This window comes from Lathamus discolor, chromosome 18, assembly GCF_037157495.1.
Source record: "Lathamus discolor isolate bLatDis1 chromosome 18, bLatDis1.hap1, whole genome shotgun sequence".
In the NCBI taxonomy this organism is placed as follows: domain Eukaryota; kingdom Metazoa; phylum Chordata; class Aves; order Psittaciformes; family Psittacidae; genus Lathamus; species Lathamus discolor.
The window spans coordinates 426,506-446,316 of NC_088901.1; the positions used below are offsets into that span (position 1 = coordinate 426,506).

A 19,811-nucleotide genomic window follows, 5' to 3' on the forward strand; every position below is an offset into this window, starting at 1 on the left:
CATTGACCTTCACACAGCCAGTAAATCCCCCATCCTGGCCAAGAGCCTGCTGCAGGAGCTGCTGCTCTCCCATAAACATACCGGAGCTGCCACCATTATTAATAGATGACTTATGGTGACGCTTCTCATTCTGCCCCTTCTCGGACTGAAATGTGTCCGACACCACCAAGAGCTGGATAAGCTTTGCCTGGGCCAAGGTGATGCTGCTCCCCAGTCTTAAATTAAACCACCCACAATAATACTTGACGACTGTGGCAATTCAAAGACCTTTCAGGGTGAGGTTCAACCCCAAGACGCAGCCCTTTGTTAGGAGCTGACAGCAGCATGAGATGAGGTTAACGTGAGCCTTTCCTAACATCCACAAAAATAGGCTGCACAATGGAATCACCTCTCATTTGCTACACTTTTAAGGTCAATCAGGGAAGGAATAAATAGGGTAAGAGCAGAACTGAGAACACTGGAGCACGTCACCAGCTCGCCCTGAGGAGGCAAGGACAGCACCAGCGCTGCTCAGCATCTCAGTGGGAGCGGAGGAGAAGGAATGTCTGCAATGTGATCCGGCTCCAAGCTGAAAACTAACTTCAACCCTAATCTACAGCCTACCCCGTGCTCCTGCTGCCCCCAGCCACCAGCAGCAGCTTTTTGCCACTCGGATTCTCCCTCCTTTTTTCTCCCCTTCAGTCCAAAGTGCCATAAACAAACTTTGTCCTTCGCTCTCCAAACTCGGAGCAGTGGGATTTCAAGGTCACTCGCGCTACGAGGGAAGGCCCAGCCCGGGCTCTGACGGTGACACCGGGCAGGAGGAGCCCGGCCCCACCAGAGTTCGGGTGTCACCGGCAGAGCCGACAAAGCCCTCTAGGCTGGAAAACTTGGAAGCTGAGGCACGCTCCGACCCGGTTCCTGCCTGTCACCGCCGGGCTGCGGGGCTCCCGTGACCTTCAGCGCTTATTTGCAATCAGAAAGGAAAACAAAGGGCTGCTTATGCTTGCCGGAGGGTTGGCGGGGGTTTAGGGGTGACGGGGGGCCCGCTGCCTCCCAGGAGCCGCGCTTCTGACCGGTGCCCGCGGGCGGCTCCCAGGCGGCCGGGCAGCCCGGCCAAGGGCAGCCGGGGGAGACTGACCCACCCCCTCCCCTGGCTCGGCGGCGGCCCCGGGAGGGGGAAGGCGCTGCCATTTTGTGTGTGTGTCCCCCCCCGGTTACCGGCCCCGGGTCGCCGCTCCCCCCCAGGGTGCCCCCGGCCATACCCACAGCCCCGGGCAACGCCGGGGGCTCAGCACCGGGCTCTGACCGCCGCCATGAACCGGAGCCTCCCGCCGCCCCCCCCCAACCCCCGGAGCTCCCGGGCTGCCACCTCCCGCCGAATCCGCCTCCTCCCGCCGCACAAGGCCGGGGCACGGCGGGGCCGGGCAGGCAGCCGCCGCCACCGGGGCCTGCTCGCTCATCACCGGGCCGGGCCACAGCCGCCCCCCGCCCCAGCAGCGCGGCTCCGGCCGCCGCGATTAAACTCACCGGGCCGCGGACGCCGCAGGCCCTGCCCGCGGGTCGGTGGGGCGGGGGCGGCGGGGGGCGGCGGTGCCCGCGCGCTGCCGCCATGGCTTTGTCTTTGAGCTGACCCCTGCCTGCCGGGACTCCGCGTCCCCGCCGGACCGGGCCGCCGGCCCCTTTAACAGCCGCCGCTCAGCCTACCCTGCTGCGCCCGCCCCGCGCTCTCCCATTGGCTACGAGCCGCCGGGGGAGGGCGCGGCCCCGCACGTTTATTGGCTGCCGCCGGCGGCGCAACCTCGCCGTCCACTTCCTGTTTTAAAGTTACCTTGAGAGGCGGCGCAGGGGTCAGAGCGGCGCCCGGCCGCGCGCTCCCCGCCCCGGCCGCCTCCTATTGGCGGCGAGGGTCCCATTCAAACACACGGAGGGGCGGCGGGGGCGGCTGCTGATTGGCTGGCGTGCCTGCCACTCCGGCAGCACGCGCACTCCCGCCTCCTCCTCCTCCTCCCGCCGCCGCCGCCACCGGAGGGGTCACGGGGCAGCGCGCGGGGCGCACGTGCACGGCGCGGGCGGTACCGGGCCGACCGTGCTGCCCCCGCTCCCCGCCGAGGGCTCCCGGTGCCGTCGGAGCCCCGGGGAGGGGAAGAACCGACCGGCAGCGAACGTCCGGTAGCGCGTCCCGAACCAGCACGAACGCGGCCCCCCACAGCCGCAATAACAAGCTGGGGGTCGGGAATACCCCCTCAAATCGGGGTCCGCTGGTCGGGGGAGCGCCCGGTGCCGGGAACGGCGAGCTGCCGGTGGCATTTGAGCCTAAGAAGTTCCCGACGCTCCGAAATACCGTTGGGAATAACGCGGTGTAAAGAGCAAAAGAGGGAAAAATAGCGCGGGGCTGAGCCAGCGCTTCCCTGCTCCTGCGTGTTACCGGGAGCGAGGAGGGATTAAGTAACAAAACACCAGCAAGACCTATTTTTATACGTAAATGGTTAAAATATGTCTTAAAACTAATAACAATCATCACACTTGGTAACCTTTGTGCTCTTCCCAGTAATGACTGGTGGAAAAGTGGAACCCCCAGGCCCCAGTGAATTTTGGGAACCCTGTGGTAAGGGATTCATTGCAACCGCTGCAGCTCTGGAATCCCACATTGAGTGTCCCGGGGTCATTGAGCTAACTTGGGAATTGTCAAAATCCCACTTGAAAGGTTTCACTGCAGAGCCAAAGGGAAGGGAACGCTCTAACCCTGGAACCTTCACATTTTGGGAGCTGCGGCACTTCCAGATAAGCCCCACAGGCTGTTGGGGTGTGTGGGGAGAACGAAGCCACTGATTAATACCCAGTACAGAACAACGCAGGGAGTGGCTGGGCCGGGCAAGGGGCTGGCTCAAGACTGACCCACAACCGGGGTAATTACACCCAGTTCCCAGCCCTCACTCAGTGTAAACAGCTCTGGGTGCTGCCCGGTGCCCATGAGCACCCCCAAACACCAGCATCTCAGATGAGCCCTTTTAAGAGCAACACGAACCTGAGGGCAGTTACAACAGAGCGTGACATCAGGTTATCACCACCACAACCAGAACCTAAGGGACCGCTAGCTATGCCCGGAGCACGGTGCAACTGAGGACAGACCCAGCAGGAGTAGCCCAGTCCAAACCCGTAACCTAATTTGCCAAGGGCAACAGCAGCAAAAGGTGTTTGATGAGCCCAAGTCTATTTTCTGGATGTAGGACTAGAAGAGAAGGTACCCACGTGCTTGCTCTGTATCGCCTGCACTCAGACAGTTATTGAGACAGACAAGAATCATTTATTCCTAAAGACACAGAGAAAACTTCACTCGACCAAAGTGTTTCAAAAGGCAACATGAAGCGTCACACTGCACAAGAAGTAGCCAGCGGTAACTTTTTTATGAGCAGCCCAAAGCCTGCCAGAGCCCCAGGTTCTGGCGCCAGCCCTGGGACACAGCACAGCTGACATGAGGGTAAACTGGTGCTGCCATCCCAGAGCTGTCCTGTGCCCCAAGCCCCAAACACCTGCACAGGTAATCCCAGAACGGTTTGGGTGGGAAGGGACCGCTAAAGCTCATCCAGCTCCAACCCCTGCCACGGGCAGGGACCCCTTCCACTGGAGCAGCTTGCTCCAAGCCCCTGTGTCCAACCTGGCCTTGAGCACTGCCAGGGATGGGGCAGCCACAGCTTCTCTGGGCACCCTGTGCCAGCGCCTCAGCACCCTCACAGGGAAGAGCTTCTGCCTAAGAGCTCAGCTCAGTCTCCCCTCGGGCAGGTTCAAGCCATTCCCCTTGGCCTGTCCCTACAGGCCCTTGTCCCAAGCCCCTCTCCAGGTTTCCTGCAGCCCCTTTAGGCCCTGGAGCTGCTCTCAGGTCTCCCCTTCAGGAGCCTTCTCTTCTCCAGGCTGCCCCAGCCCCGCTCTCTCAGCCTGGCTCCAGAGCAAAGGGGCTCCAGAGGATGAACGGAGCTGACTGAAACCTCAGTTCTTGCCCTACTCCTATTGCTTTTAGCTCACAACACTTCACCAGTCCTTGGCGACATTTATGTCATTTTCTGAGCTCAGGGAAAAGCAGAATTTACAGACCATGTTTATGTGCATGCATTGTCACAGCCCTCAGTGCCACCGGGCTTCAAGCACAGATTGAACAATGCCTCAGGTGTCCACTGGACACCCACAGCGCATCCGCAGCTGCGCGGTCACGCAGCTCCCCCACACCGACCCCAGCGCGCCCGGCAGCTCGGGCCCACTGCCCCTCCGGTCCGCGCGGAGGACCGGCACGGTTTCCGGTCCTCTCCCCGGTCCGCTCCTCTGGATCCAATCAGCGCGCAGCTTCCTTCACCCGCCTCCCACAGCGCGGGCCAATCAGCGGGCGCGGTGCTGCTGTGCCAATCGGCGCGGAGCCGTTGGCGGGGATGGTGGAGAGGAGGGGGGGAAACCCCTGAGGCCGCCCCCGCCCCGCGCCCCCCTCACGGGCCGCCGCTCCCCCCACTCCCCGCGCACTCACCGGCGCTGCCGGTGCCGCGGCCTCCGCCTCGTCCGCTCGGCCCCGCGCTGCCCCCGGCCCGGCTGGCGGGAGGGGGGGGAGGGGGTCACGTCCGGAGCAGAGCGAGCGCCCAGCGGCCGCTAAACAAGATGGCGGCGGGTCCGTGAGGCGGTGGGGCGGAGGCTCCGCCCCTTTCCTCTGCGCGGCCGCAATGCGCAGGCGCATGACCCGCGGGTGATCTCGCGAGCATTACGGCGGGGCAGGCCCGGGCGGGCCGTGAGGCGGTGCCGGTGCCGCCGGTGCGGGCTCTCCCGGGGCAGGGCCGCGGAGCGGAGCCGGGCCGGGCCTCGGTGTCTGCCAGTCCCCGGCCCCCCAGCCCCGTGCCCCTGGGTCCGGCGGGCGGGGCTCGGCCTCCCGCAGCCCAGCCCCGCGGGGGAGCTGCTCCTCCGTGCGCCGGTTCTCGGCTCTCCGGGCAGGGCTCCGCGCCTTAGCGCTGTCCGGGCTGAGCCTCGCTGAGCTGTCCAACGCTGCTCGTCCGCCCCCCGGCTGCCATCGCATGGTAACGCTCTGGCCCCGTCCTGCCCGAGCCGGAGCCGGCTCAAGCTGCAGCCCCGCTCGTTTCCAAGGCACCGCTCTCCTGGCTCCGGGACACGTTACCCTGGAGCGTGGCGCACGCTGCTCCAGTGCTTTTCCCATGAAAAAGCCCGTCCTGAGCAGTGGCTCCGTCTTCACCTCCCTCCGGTCCTGCTAGGGCACGGATTTACGGTGCATCCGATTTACAACTACAGCAAGGCTTTGCCTGTCGGGTGCTTTAAACGTCATTTATATGGGGGAAAGGAAAGTTGTGTCCTGCTGCACTACCCTCACCTTCCCATAGAGTCCCAAACTCGGCGATACCTGCTGGTGGAGTTCCTGATGCGGCAGAGAAAATCCCTGCTGCACCTTGTAAACAGGGCTGAGAGCAGTGATTTTTGTTGTGGGACATTGGCCCAAAGGCAGGAAACGGGACACATTTCTCCTCACGCTGTGGGTTTGGAGCTTGGCTGCCCTGAAGGCTCTGGGTTGGCGCTGAAGCAGGAGAGCTCTTGCAGCAAAGGCCTGCAGTTTTATCCAAAGTCTTGCAACTTTATGATCTCAGGGCACTTGCAAGGCAGCCAACAGAAATAAAAGCTGTGCTGAAGCTGGGATGTTGTTTTCAATGCTAATTCTCACCGTTTCAGAGCCAGCCTGGTCGTGGTGGTGCTGTTCCAGGGCGATGATACGCGAGGCCCCTCTTCAGAATGACTCATTTCTAAATCAGTTACCCGGCACTGCTGCTGACTCCGCTGCTGGCCGCAGCTGTGAAACCCTCAGCTCTGACTCCTGCAGGATCCAGGCCCTGCTCGAGGGGTTCCTGCACAATTCCCCCCCTCTCCTCCCGCTGAATCCCGCTGTGTGCCGCTGCTCCGCGCTGTGATCTCCCTGTCCCCCACCTGTGCTCTCGGCTGCAGCGATGCATTGTCTGGAGCCGCTCGGCTTCCCCAAGCAGGGTCACAGCCATCCTCAAGCACAGAGGGCTCTGTGTCAGCCTGCCCGGAACGGGGAGGAGCCAAGGAAAACAAGAAAGCGGGGAAAGAAAAGCACTTTTCCTCTCTGCTCTATCAGAGCTTGCACAGGTTTGTTCGTGGTTTGTTGATTTGCACTTCATCAGCATCTGGTACCTGCTGAGGAAATCCCTGCGGAGCTGAGCTGGCTGCGCCCCAGGGCTGCTTGCGGAAGAGTTGACGTTGTTTGACTCTCAGAGCAGAGGGGATGTGCCTGACCCCCCTCCTCCTTGGCTCAAGCCCATCCTGTCCCTGGGACTCCGGTTACAGCAGATCCCTGGACTCATCCCAACCAAGCTGTTGCTTTGGGGCAAAGAAAAGTGTCAAAAAGAAAAACCTGGGTATGAACGGTTTATGGACATGCTGCTTTGTGGATTCTGGGGTAAAAAGAGGTTATTAAGAGTCAGATTTTGAGGCCTGCTAGTTTTTGCCTTCTCTAGAGCCCCCAAATATCTGTTGTACTCCCCGTTCATCCCAGCCCAGCTCCAACTGGGGACCCATTCCCAGGAAAGCACCTGCATTGTGCTGGCAGCAGGGAGCGGATGCAGCTCCCAGGAATGGGATTCAGTGCAGCTTGCGCAGCCCCACTGCAGCAGGGTTTCCCAGGCAGGAGAGACCTGGAGAAACCTCTGCCAAACACATTATGTTTACCCAGCCCCAGCATAAAGCATCCTCTCTCCATAACCCTGCTTGAGGTGCAGCCCTCTCCCCCCGAACACCCAGCCCAGATCTCTGGGACCACCCTAGACCCCTGGGCACTTCTTCCTCCTCCTCGGTGTGTTCTGCTGCCCATCCCATCCACATCTCACCGGGACAAGCAGCCACCACAGCATGGGCAGATGCTGGCCCATGAGGTCTGCAGAATCCCAGGATCACCCCTGCAGGGACAGCAGGGTTTGGGGTGCCTGTGACGGCCGGGCTTGCACCCACAGCCAGCACACTCACCCCTGTGCCACGTGCTGCCGGTAGCACCGCAGCACCATCAATCCTCTTATGTGGGGCTTTACTGGGGTAATCGCATTAAACCACTTCCCTTTCGCCAGCACAAACCCAAGACATGAAGGAGAAAGTGGTGAGGAGCTGACAGAGCAGAGCGGAGTTCCTTGATGGGTTCAGAGACATCAGAGATGGGATCCCAGCACAAGACCAAGTCTGGGGCTTCTGTCCATCCCAGGGGATCAGCTCAAGCCACCCAGTCCCTCCCAGTGGGAGGTCAGTGAGGGATCCTGGAGCAACCTGCCAAGTGAAGCCGAGACCCAGAGCCGGTCAGAAAGTTCTCTACCGATTGAACTGAAAATTTTGTCATTCTTGTTTCATTATTGTCGTTTTTATTATTATTTCATTATTATTCATGTTTTATCAGCAGAATGTGGCAGTTGAAAATGATGCATTAACAGGAAACACTTCCCCCTCCTGAGACACGTTTCGCTATCTCTTGCCCCCAGATAGCCTGTTCCCAGGACTGACACTTTCCCCACAGAGCTGGAAGTTTGCTCTGATGAACCAGCCTCCGCTACCAAGATATTTTCAGCTGCTTTTCCTAGCCATTCCTCCGAAGGCCCCTCAGACAACCTCTCTCCTCCTGACTTTGTTTATATGCTTTGACTTCTGTTAGGAAACCATCTCCCTACTTCAGCGAGGTTTTATCCAAGTTTCCATATTTAGTTCTTTCAGCTATTCCTGCTCTCTATCCAGCTTTCCCGTGCCCAGCACCGGGACCTGCCGCATCCCGGCGCTCCCCGGTGATCCCTTCCCTTCCCACAGCTGGAATTCCCCTTCTCATCTTCTTTGCACTGTGGGTGCCCATTGGGCACCCAGCTCACCAACCCGCCCTGGGGACACTGCCCCCGATCAGCCCAGGCCCTGACCCCACCACGGGGGCTCTGCCCACTGGGGCCGGGTGGTTCCCTGCACGGGTGGGCCCCCAGCACGGTGAGGATGGGAGCCCACTGCTGGGGAATCCAAGCCCAGAGCTGGTTTAGGGAGGGACAGAGTTAAAGGCAGTGAAGGAGGGTTTCCTCCCAGCACGTGGCTCCATGTCAGCCTCAGAGGCAAGACAGGGAAAGCGCTGGAGGAATTTACCACGAGTGAAGAGATGCTGCTGAGAGGGAAATGAGTGTTTGTGTGCGGGGAGCCAAGGTGAGTCCAAGGGCAGCGCAGGAACTGGGGCTGCCTCTGCTCCCACTTCCTTCTTCAGAAGGAGCCAGGGCGCAAGAAGGGCTCTGTCCCCCACGGGCAGGGCCACACTCTGCTCCGGTGGCAGCAGAAGGGACTGGAGGCGGGAGATTCCTGTGTTCCCAAAGGAGCAGGCGCTGAGCAGGGACCGGTGGCAGCGCTTCAGGCCTGGCTGGAGGCTCCCGCTGCCCTGTGGGCAGCCTTGGGGGCCAGGTGATGAGCCTTGGGTCTGGCCAGTAGCTCTTGGGTCCAGTCGGTGGGAGAAGGGCCGGGGTGGCAGCTCTTGGAGTCCAGCTGATGGGTGCAGTGTCCGGCCGGCTCCTGGGGTCTGGCCCATGGGTGTGAGGTGCAGCTCTCGGTGTCCGTTTGATGGGCGCAGGGTGAAGCTGGAGGCTCTGGGATGCGCCTGGCAGGTGCAGGCTGCAGCCGCCAGCCCTCGGGATCCATTGATGGCTGCAGCGTCCGGACCGCGGCTTTGGGGTCGAGCTGGCAGCTCCCGGTGTGCCCCTGCGGGACCGGGTGCAGGCGGCAGCGCTCGGGGGCGCCGGCAGCCCCGGGCCGCGCTCTCGGGGAGACGCCGGCCCCTCTCCGCCGCCGCCCGTCGGGGCCGGGCCCGGGGCTCCCCCGCCCGCCGCTCCCAGCAGCCCGCCGGGGCCGAGGGGAGGAGCGGGCACGGGCGGCGGCGGCGGCGGCAGCGGTGAGTGAGTGCCCGCGGCGGCGGAGCGGGGTCGGCGCTCCCGGAGCCCGGCGCGGCCGCGGCACTGGCTGGGTCCGGCCGGGAGCGGGGCCGCACCTGCCCCGGAGCATCCCCCGGGAGCGGGCGGGAGGCGATTCCGGGGACGCCGTCGCGGATGCGGTGCCGGGAGGAGCGGGATGGGAGCGCCGGGGATCGGGGGGGGGGGGGGGGGGGGCGGGGGGCGGCGAGGGCACCCGACCCCCGGTGGGACAGCCCCGGTGCTTCCGCCGCGCCCCACGGCTGCGGGCAGGGTGCAGCCGGGACCCCTAAAACACTCCCCAGGCTGCAGCCGGGACGTGAGCACCCCCAGACCATCGCTGCACTGCAAGCGTGGGGGCTGCGGCTGCACTCCCCCAGTCCCCAAGGGCTCCCCGGTTAGGTGCTGCCGGGGCCGGGTCCCGGCTAGGGGCAGCGATTCCCAGGCAGCGGCTAGGGAACGGGAGCTCTTTCCCGTGCCATCCATCATCCCCGCTGAAAGCCCGTTGACGTCAACCCCATCCCGTGCACGCTGGGGAACCGGGGGTCGGGACTGGTGAAATGGGGGGGTCCTGCTTTGGGTGAGTGGCACCGAGCAGCCCACACTCACCTCCCCATCCGGTGCTTCGGACACAGCTTTGGCTCGGCTTGATCCATGATCCATGGTGCTTTGGGCAGGTGCTGCAGGGAAATCCAGGACAGAACTGGTGAGGAGGAAACGATGCCCTGGTATGGGCAGAAGGGCTGCGCTGCTCCCTGCTTACTACGGCCGGGGCTATTACAGTGGGTGGGAAGAAGACTGAGAGCAACGTGGGCATCACTTATTGCAGCCATAGGGAAGCACTGGGATGCGGATGGGCCTGGCCAGCCACAACGGTCCCTAAAGCCACGGCCACTCGTGGGTGCTCACGTTGAGCTGCAGAGGTGTCCCCGTGGGAAGTGATGGCTGTGCCAGGCTCTGTGGTGGCCAGTGCCTGCTCCTGGGGGTCCAGGCAGGATAGCGAGCGGCCTTTGGAGGCTGAGCAAAGCCCTTGGCCCTGGGCTGAATTGCATCACTCGGTGCACACGCAACATCCCGTGGGGCTGTGCTGCTTATTGCCTTAGTGTGCTGAGAGCAGGAGCCTGCGGGACCTCCAGGGCCACGGCACGGGGATGGGCTTTGCTTGTGGCACAAACCCAGTGCGGGGCCATCTCTGCGCTATGGGACATGGGGCTGCCTGCCCAAACAGTGCCCCAGCCCGGCAGTGGCTGCTCCCGCGCCTCTCGTCCAGCCCCAGCTCGGACGTGTGCCTGTTCCTCCCGACATCAGCACCCCTTGGAAGCCAGCCCTTGTGCTGTGCTCACATCTCTCCTGAAGAGCGTTGTACCTGCTCCAGCACCCTTTGTGAGGGCAAACTCCTGCCACCTCCCATGGCCCAGTTGCTCCTCTCTGCAGTCACAGCACTCCCAGGCTCTTGTTTAATCCCCATTTTCAGCCCCATCCTCACAGCTCTGGTCACAATAACCTTTATGGGACATGGACAGAGGATGATGAGATCACGGCATCTTGGTCTGCTTCTTCCATGGCTCCTTGCATCCCAAGGCAAAGGGCAAAACCCCCCCCAGCTTCCCCACATAGTCCAGTTTCGTCCTCCTGCAGGTTCTGCTGCCCCTCAAGCTGAGCCAACCGATGCCACCAGGCGCTCCACGGGCTCCCGGCTGCTCTCACTGCAGTACAGCCTACAGGAAGCATCACATTGATGCAAGAGACAATTTAAAGTTAGGAAAATGCCTCATTTTCCTGCTGTGAAGCCCAGGTCATGTGGCACCGTCTCCTCGCATCCATTTCAGCTCACTCCGAATGTTTTGTCACAGCACTTCAAATAGAGGAAACAGGCTCCTGTAGTAATGACTTGAAAGTGCTTCCGTGCAGGATTGACAGCCCTGCTGCCACTGTGCTCGCTGCCTGCCAGGCCCCACGGCTCCCAGTGCTGGACCATGGTGGGAGCCTCCCGGCTCCTCACCCTTCCCGCAGGCAAACGGACTCCAGAGCTGGAGTCCTCAGCCTGCAAGTGGGGACTTGCACCTATTTTAGTTGTTGGGTGGCAAGTGATGCGCTCCAGGGTCCCATCATCCCATCCTGCTGCTCTGCCAGGGATGTGGGTGCCGGTGCTGCTCCTGCCAGAGGCAGTGCCAGGCTCCTGCTGTCTCTTGGCATCGCTCTGGCTCACAGAAGCCTTCCCACAGCAAGTTTTCTGCTGATCCCTTAAGAGGCTTTGCTGGAATAGTGCTGTCTTAGCATTTAAAAAGCAACTTTTTCTGCAAACAGCCTGGTCCACCCTGGCTCCCACTGGGAACAAGCTGGGACCTGCGGCTGGATGTGTGCTGGGCAGGGCAATCAGACCTGGTCAGGCAGAGTCAGGGCTGCTGGCACCAAGCTGTGATGGGGCCACATTCATCATCCTGTGATGGACATGAGGCTGGGGAGATGGAGGGTGTTGGTGGTTTCAGTCACCTATCCTGGAGCTGCAGGTCCTGGGTGCCTGCAGCGTTGAGCACCTCTGCTGCGGGCAGGCTCCAGTGACCACAGTGCCTTGATGTGACCCCAGAGGGACCCCAGAGCTCTCAACCCCTGAAAGGCAAAGAGAGATTTGCAGGTGCAGAAAGGGGAGGGAAAGAGGGGGGCTGGTGAAAGGAGATCAGATGCTCTCTCCAAGAGGAGGATGCTGGTAGGAGCAGTGGAAAGCGGGAGCTGACAGCAGCCCTTCCCCTGGAGGAAGCAGCTCCATGCAATATTGATGGGATTCACACACGCAGACAAGCTGTGTGAGCTGCATTGCAGAGCTTGGAGCCGTGCAGCCGGGAAGGCAGCGGCTGCTGGGAAACGGGAAGAGCTCCTTCCCACAGCCCCTCCGTGCCGGGGACAGCCACACCGGCCCCAGCGTGGCAGTGCAGGGCAGGCACGGGCCTGAGCCCCGAAGATCCCATCCCTGGTCCATCCTAGGGGCCACCAATGGCCCTGGGCTGGTTTCCTACGTCCCCGCTGCCTCCCCATGGAAGTGGCCCAGTTCTCGGGGCCGCACGCCTGCAGCATCGCGCTACCCAAGGCTGCGGCTGGTGGTGGACACGCGCCTGCTCGAGCACGTCCCCAGCAACGTTCTGCTTCCTCCCAGGCTGCCCATCGTGGCCAGAACCAGCACCAGGGTGCAGCCAACACAGAGGCACCGAGCTCTGCCCTGCAGGAGCCTGTCCCTGCCACGAGCCTGCGGGATGGGGCTGGACCACCAGGGACGTGCTGGTGCTTGCCTCAGTGCTATGAGCCCTTGTTGCCAGGCAGGTGACCCAGCAGAGCTGCCAGTCCCTCGCCGCAGCTTTTGCTTGGTGGCTTTTGATCCTCTGATGCTTTTACGTTGCCTTGGAAACGATGGGATTCGGTGCAGATCTGAATTAACCGGTCAGCAGACGTCACACAGGGAAAGGGACCGTGTCAGGGACATAGTCACGGGTGTCTCAGAGGCCCCAAGATGAGGCCACCAGGCAGGGGCACGTGGGTGCCCCCAGCTCCCACATCCCTCCTCCCACCCAGTGAAAGATGGCCACGAGGTGGGTGCAGGAAGATGCCGTGTTCCTGCCTGTCCCGCCTGGAGGGACTCGGTTCCCTGTCCCGGTGCTCCCGGATGGAGCCAGGAGCATCACTGCAGCTGGAGTGGGGGTGGCAATGAGTTACCATGGCCAAGGTGTGCCTGGACACAGTAGGGATGAGGAGGGCTCCTGCACAGGACGGTTGATTCTTCTGGGGCATCGAGGTGCTGGAGACCCCCACCCAGGGCTGCAGCTCCGGTGGTCCTTGCACTGGGTCCCAGTGATGCTCCCAGTCCATCCTATGCCCAGGAGCAGTGCAGGGGAGAGCAGCCGCAGCAGAAAGGCTGCTCAGACCTGACCTGCTCCTGGGCTTGAGGAGCACCATCCCACTGCTTATCCTGGAAGAGAGGTGATGCATTGCTTGCGTTGCTGGAAAAGCTGCTCTCCATGAAGCCATCTCTCAGCCCTTAGGGACACCCACAGGCCACAGCATCAGCCCCTGTCACTACATCGCACCAGAGGTCTATGGGGGGGAACCAAGCTCTTCATCCACAGCAGCACTTCCCACACCAGTGGATGTCCTCCAGCCGCCTCACACCGCTAAGCTCCACTTTTCCTACAGATGGAGCCCATTTGGATCCATCCTTTCCACAGAGGTCTTGCAGGAGCCTTAGTGCTGTGTCTGCAGCAAGCGTCAGCCAGAATCACTGCTATAACCTGCCTGAGCAATGAGATGCTCAACTCCAGTAGCTGGAGTTGCAAGTTCTCAGCTCACGTGCCCTGATTCATACCTCTTGCTGGGCAATTAAATCTCTATGAGCAGCTGCCTATCAAACCTGGAGCAATTAATGAGCATTAAGTACTTTTAGGGAAATAACCCTTTGCTTTACTTGCTAATATGGAGGAGCAGAACATGCCTGTGAATGGTGCTGCTGCTTGCTCAGGACTGGCAGGTCCCACAGCAGCAGCCATAGGGAGCTTTTCTTCCCCCGAAACCGGTGATTTTAGGTCCTACCTTCTCCAGATGCCAGCAGCATTGCGGTGCTCTCCCTCCCTGCTGGAGGCTGCCCAGGGGCAAGGGGAGCTCCTGCCCCACTGCTGGGGCTTTCAGACCCCAGCTCTGCCTGGGGACACCGACGTGGAGGGCTTTGAGGGAGCAGAGAGCTCCCAAATCCCCTCTGCCCCCTTCACCTGCAAGCCACCAGCTCAGCCAGCCCCACCGTTCTCATTTATCACCTCCCTCCTCCTCCTCCTCCTCCTCAGCCCACCTGTGTGTGGGCTCCTCCCTCCTTCCCCAGGGTCTTTGCCAAAACACCCAATTTTTTATAGAATCCCAGCCTGGTTTGGGTTGAAGGGACCTTAAAGCTCCTCCAGCTCCAACCCCTGCCACAGGCAGGGACCCCTTCCACTGGAGCAGCTTGCTCCAAGCCCCTGTGTCCAACCTGGCCTTGAGCACTGCCAGGGATGGGGCAGCCACAGCTTCTCTGGGCACCCTGTGCCAGCGCCTCAGCACCCTCACAGGGAAGAGCTTCTGCTTTATCTCCAGCCTTCCCCTGTTTCAGTTTGAACCCATCACCCCTTGTCCTGTCACTGCAGTCCCTGACGAAGAGTCCATCCCCAGCATCCTTGTAGCCCCCTTCAGACACTGGAAGCTGCTCTGAGGTCTCCACGCAGCTTTTCTTCTCCAGGCTGAACAGCCCCAGTGTTCTCAGCCTGGCTCCATATGGGAGGTGCTCCAGCCCCTGAGCATCCTCATGGCCTCCCCTGGACTTGTTCCAACAGGTCTCCAGCTTTACCATCAATACTTTGCCCCTCATGTCTATTTCGGTGGGATATTCGGGGCTCCCTTACAGCCCTGCATTGTTCCTCACCCCATGCAGCCCCAGAGGCCCTCCAGTCACTGGGATGCACCAGCAGTGGGGCTGTACAGCCCCATCTGCTCCCTGGGGTCCCCTGTGATCCCCAACCCTCTGTGTCTTGCTGCCCACTTTTCCCAGCCCCACCATCGCCTGGCAGGTCCGTCTTGTCCAGTCCGAGGGACCCAGCAGGGTCATTGGGCACCCAAAGCCCAGCACAGGGATGTCCCCAGCCCGGCCGAGGCGCATCCCACCCCGCTGGACCCCTCTGCCCGTGCTTGGGGCCGGGAGGAGAACTGGGTCAGGGATGTAACCATGGAGATGCTGGAGATGCTGAAGCAGCGGCACAGCCCCGCTCTCCGGAACCCTTTAAAGATTAACCAGCCCCGTCACCTCCGTCTCCGGCCGGGGATGGGTTCTGGAGCTGAGCCTCGGCGGGGACAGCGCTGCCCGCTCCTCCCGCGCGGCCGCAGGGCGGTAAGGTGCCTCCCTCCCCTTTGCCTTCGGGTGCCGGTGCGGGGAGGGCAGGGTCCAGCCCCGGCCGCCTCCCGGGGCTCGGGGCCGCAGCAGCGGCTGGAATGCAACAGGGAGCACGTTTTGCTGCCGGGTGTGCCCCGGCGCCAGGCGCTGGCTGCGGGCAGGGGGGGCTGCTACAGCCATGACAGCGCTCCCGGGTGTTCCCGGCGGCTCTGTGCATCCCACCCCCATCCCGGCCGGCTCGCTGGGGGCCGCGGTGCTCGGGGCCGTGTCCCGGGAGGACGGTGCGCGGTGCCGGTAAGCGCTGGTGGTGGCTCGGGATGCGTGTCCGCGGTGGGGAAGGAGGGGACGAGCAGCGCGGTCGCGCCGAGAATCCCGGTGCTGTGCAGTGTAGAGATAAATAAAACCGAGAGCCGGGGTGGTGGGGAGCGGGTGGGTTCCCTGGATCCTCCACCCGCTGCGGGGGCAGGGGCAGCCCCGGAATGGCCGTGCCAGCCGGGAATGCTGTTGCGGTGCCGAGGCCGGCTCCGTGGTGGGAGCCGCGGGCTCTGGCGCTTGGGCTCGGTCTTGGCCAAGCTCATCCCGGCAGCGAGCGCTGGGCACCTCCCTGATCTCCCCATCCTGCGCCCACCAGCAGCAGGTTGTGGAGGGAGAATACGCGCTAAAACCATGGGCATGGGCAAGAGCATCCTGTGGGCTGAGGAGCGTGCGGGCCGCATCCTTTGCGGTGGCTTATCCGTGCGTGTGATGCATTGGAGATGATCCCATTAGCGCTCCGCTCTCCTCATCTAATTTGCTTCCACCAGAGCCCGGTGCTCTCCTGGCAGCTGAAGCGCCAGAGGGGAAAACAGCACCAGGAGCCCTTTGTGTTTCCTGGCCGGGGCTGGGATGTGCCGCAGCTTTCCTCGCTGGAACGCCGCGTGGGGAGGCCTGAGCCGGGCGCTGCGCCCGCCGGGCCCCATGCAAAGGGATGGGTGTTTCCTTAGGCACTGTCTAACGCAGGGCTTGCAGGTGGGGAAACTGAGGCACGGGGTAGGGAAGCGGCGTGGGACATGGGGAGTGCTGAGCTGTGCCTGGGGCAGCGGGTGGGATCCGTTCCCTGCAGCAGGAGCTCCCGAAGAGAAAATCCCCCCTTGTGAGTGGCTGCAGCGGGTTTGGAGCCCGGAGGGGCCTCAGAGTGGCCCTTGGCATCAGAAAATGCTCATCCCAAAGGTCCTGGATCTTCCTTGAGCAGGCGCTGAGCACAGGACAAGTGCTGCTGGCCGCTCTTGCCTGTGCCGCTTGCCGTGGGCACACGCTGTGTGGGATGGCTCCAAGCGGGTGCTTGCCCCTCACCAACGGCTTTATCCAAAGGGCCTAAACCCTCGGGGAAGGGCTTGTTCGGCAGCAAATGGAACGTGTGTACAGGAGGGGAGCGTGTGCTGCTGCTGCTGGAGGCACCCCAAATCCCACCGGATCGAGCCGGGGTCCCGCTCAGCGCCGAGCACCAACGGGGATGAGGAGTGGAAGCGGCGCCTGAGGGAGCCTGGGCAGAGAGGGAGGGAAAACACCAACCAGGAGGGAGACGTGGGCTGGGTGCTGCTCTCTGGGAGCCCATCAGTGGTGGTAATGACTGGTTCCTCATTGCCCCTGATACATCCCTCCCGTAACTGATAAATCCATGAGCTCGGCAGCGCTGGAGCTGAGCCCACGGCTCCCCTCAGGGGCTGTGCTCCTGTGAAGCTCCTTTTCCGGGTGGCAAGGGGCAGCAGAAGCCCCCTCCTTGCCCTGCTCCCCCTTCCCATCACTCATCCCTGCATTCGCAGCCATCTCTCTTGAAAGAGAAATGTTTTTCCAGACGCTGCCTCCATCCATTATCACAAAGTGGCTTCACTTGGCCTGGAGTTAATAATTCACCTTTCTTCAGAAGATGGATGCTCCCATCCCGCTGGAGTTTAAATATTCATGGCGAAGGGAAGGCAGCAGCCGCAGGAGGTCTGGCTGTACCCAAGCCTCAGGGTCCCCTCCTCCCTCTGCCCACTGGGCATCATGGCCTGATGGGGGTTCCTGCATCCATGGGTGGGGAAAAAAGGTCCCAATGGGTCGCGATGCCGGAATTCCATGGCTTTGTCCCCCCTGCCTCCCCCGCAGCTGATCCCTGCCAGTGGCTGACCATGTTCAACGGGGATGCGGCCGCCGGCGCGGGCAGGAGCGTGGTGCGCAGCTCCAGCATCAGTGGCGAGATGTACAGCACTGAGAAGAGCGCGCGTGGCAGCGCCGACGCCAGCACCGCCGGCACCGCCAGCAAGAAGCGGCGCTCCAGCCTCGGCGCCAAGATGGTGGCCATCGTGGGGCTGTCCCAGTGGAGCAAGAGCACGCTGCAGCTGAACCAGACCGGTGAGCGCTGCCCCCCGGCCCCCTTCAGCCCCTGGCACAGTCCCGGCTGCCCAGAGCCACCATGGAACCAACTGGGCTGGAAGGACCTTTAAGGTCAAGTCCAACCCTTGCCCCAGCACTGCCAAGGCCACCGCTACCCCATGGCACCGAGGGCATCATCTACACGGTGTGTAGACACTTGCACGCTCTGTGTCTGATGAAGGCACCTAAACTTGCCCGTCGGAACCCGTTCCCTGGCACGCCAGCACTTCTCCAGTGCCAAAACCATTTGCAGACCTGAGGTGGGGACGTTGTCTGGTCTGGCCTCAGCTCCCCCCCCTCCCTGTAAGAGCCATTCCTGGCCACGGGCACGGAGGGATCTCGGAGACAGGACTTGTCAAACAGCCTGGCTCTGGGAAACATTGCAATGCTTAAAATAGCTTTTTAAAGGGCGCGGGAAGCGAAAGCTCATTTTAGTGCAGGCTTTTCCTCTACTGCTTTGTTATTCCCCCTCTTGTTGGCATTCTGTGATTTGGGAAATGTCCTATAAAGAGAGGAGGTAAAATCTGGAGCCCTCCAGCCCTGCGCATCCAAGGTGCTTCTGAAGGGGTACCATTATCCCCAAAACCCAAGCAAGAAGTGATGGAGCCGGGCAGGACCTGGGGAGGGCAGAGCCGGGGGGCCCCTGCTGCGGGTACCCCGGGGAGCAGCACCCACTCTGGGGGGGCTCCCAGGACCAGAAAAACGCTTCCATGAGGGCAGCCCTGGATGTGGGGGACAAACCCGACTGCCCCCGAGCACCGCGGCACCGGCACACACAGGCTCAGACGGCAGGAGCGGGGCTGCCGGTGGTGCCGGGGGATGCTCGTGCCACACTCCTCCTCCTGCCATCTGCCACCGCGTGGGACATGCGGCGGTGGGGACAATGTGGCTGCGGGAGAAAGGGAGACATCAGTGCTGGGGCCGTGCCTGCTTGTGGCACTGGGGGTGCCCGTCCCCACCGGCACAGGGACTTGGGCACTCGTTGATGGGATGCCGGGGGCCCGGCGGTGAGCTGCAGTGGGCTGTACCAGGGAGCAGCACACGGGGATGCTCTGGCCCTACACAGCGCTCCGGTTCTTGTGCCTGCTTTGATGGGTCTGGGTGCAGCCGGCGCTGCCCGGGCTCACCCCTGCCTTGATTCCAGAGGGTGGTCCCAAAAAGCTGCGCAGCAACATCCGGAGGAGCACGGAGACCGGCATCGCGGTGGAGATGAGGACCAGGATCACCCGGCAGGGCAGCCGGGAGTCCACCGACGGCAGCACCAACAGCAACAGCTCCGACGGCACGTAAGGCACCGCGGGGCGACAGGGGCTGGGGATCCCGCTGCAGCCCCGGCCGCCCGACGCTCCATGAATCCCTCTGCTCTCCCTGGCACAGGTTCATCTTCCCCACGACCCGGCTGGGCGCCGAGAGCCAGTTCAGTGACTTCCTGGATGGGCTGGGGCCGGGCCAGCTGGTGGGACGGCAGACACTGGCCACGCCGCCCATGGGTGAGCCAAGGGGTCCCAAATCCGGCCCCATGGAGCTGGGCAGTGCATGAGGATGCTCCAGTGAGGGGGAGCAAAGTGGCCGGTGGGATGTGACCACTGGGGCGGGTGCTGAGTGCATCCTGTCCCTCCTCCTAGGCGATGTCCACGTTGGCATGGCTGACCGCAACGGGCAGCTGGAGGTGGAGGTGATCCAGGCGAGGGGACTTATCCCGAAGATGGGCTCCAAGTCCATCCCTGGTAGGTGGCTGGGAAGGGAGTGGGTGCGGGATGGAGGGGGAATGATGGGGACGGGATCTGTGCTGGGACCACGCCGGAGCCTGCTCCCAGCTGGTGTTTCTCACCCGTTTCCCAACGCAGCCACCTACGTAAAGGTTTACCTGCTGGAGAACGGCATCTGCCTGGCCAAGAAGAAGACCAAGGTGGTGAAGAAGACCTGCGACCCCTCTTACCAGCAGCCTCTGCTCTTCGAGGAGGGCCCCCAGGGCAAAGTCCTGCAGGTGATGACCTCCCCACACACAGCTCCCTGGGGACAGGGGGGGATTATAGGGGCAAGGGCAGGGCGTAGGAACCCCGCATCCTCATTGCTGTCCTTCAGCCTCCCTGCTCCCATCACGGCCGGTCCTTTCTGGTTGGACATGCTGAGTTTGCCAAGTTTTCCTCAGAATCCCCACCCGCTGAGCAGGGCAGTGCCCCCAACGCCTTCTCTGCCCCACAGGTGATCGTCTGGGGAGATTACGGGCGCATGGACCACAAGTGCTTCATGGGGATGGCGCAGATCATCCTGGAGGAGCTGGATCTCTCCAGCGCGGTCACGGGCTGGTACAAACTCTTCCCCACCTCCTCGCTGGCCGACCCCAGCATCGGTCCCCTGACGCGCCGCCTCTCCCAGTCCTCCCTGGAGAGCACCACCAGCCCCTCCTGCCCGTAGGAGGGAGGGGAAGGGAGCCCCTGCCCCAGGACTGTCACTGGATGCTGTAAATATCCTGGTCCTCCCCCACCCTTTTTCCTTCTCTCTTTTCCACCCTCCCTCCCTGCTCTCCACACGCTCCTCCCTGAGCACATCCCGGGATGTCGGAGAGGGCCGAGGGC

General features: G+C 62.4%; 2 protein-coding genes and 1 long non-coding RNA gene across 5 annotated transcripts in view; 1 reads left to right on the forward strand and 2 right to left on the reverse strand.

The window, feature by feature from the left end:
- The window catches only part of NFYC (nuclear transcription factor Y subunit gamma), a 31,159-nt gene extending 26,505 nt beyond the window's left edge, over nt 1–4,654 (reverse strand). For 2 of the 3 annotated variants that reach the window (XM_065697460.1, XM_065697457.1), the window contains exon 1: nt 4,493–4,654. The gene's annotated coding sequence lies outside the window, so the exon portion shown is untranslated. Of the gene's footprint in view, nt 1–1,509; nt 1,669–4,492 lie in introns of those variants that run through there. The other variant, XM_065697459.1, reaches the window with a different exon arrangement.
- Nucleotides 4,655–8,891: 4,237 nt separating this feature from the next.
- RIMS3 (regulating synaptic membrane exocytosis 3) lies at nt 8,892–19,791 on the forward strand. The gene is made up of 7 exons (XM_065697461.1): nt 8,892–8,926; nt 16,966–17,211; nt 18,377–18,518; nt 18,610–18,722; nt 18,858–18,959; nt 19,080–19,219; nt 19,438–19,791. Exons 2-7 carry the CDS (start codon nt 16,989–16,991, stop codon nt 19,648–19,650), a joined length of 933 nt encoding a protein of 310 aa, XP_065553533.1. The 5' UTR covers nt 8,892–8,926; nt 16,966–16,988; the 3' UTR covers nt 19,651–19,791.
- On the reverse strand, nt 9,037–13,706 carry LOC136023220 (uncharacterized). Its single transcript, XR_010616529.1, has 3 exons — nt 13,518–13,706; nt 9,852–11,552; nt 9,037–9,622 (listed from the first exon to the last, which is right to left on the reverse strand). It is a non-coding gene; the product is annotated as an uncharacterized LOC136023220 (long non-coding RNA).
- Nucleotides 19,792–19,811: the final 20 nt, after the last annotated feature.

Bases quoted from the DNA above. Each gene is read 5' to 3' on its own strand.
- RIMS3 (XM_065697461.1), top strand. From the start codon at position 16,989: ATGTTCAACGGGGATGCGGCCGCCGGCGCGGGCAGGAGCGTGGTGCGC. The intron at 18,519-18,609 runs GTAAGGCACCGC...TCCCTGGCACAG, and splicing joins AGCAACAGCTCCGACGGCAC to GTTCATCTTCCCCACGACCC. The intron at 18,723-18,857 runs GTGAGCCAAGGG...CCCTCCTCCTAG, and splicing joins ACTGGCCACGCCGCCCATGG to GCGATGTCCACGTTGGCATG.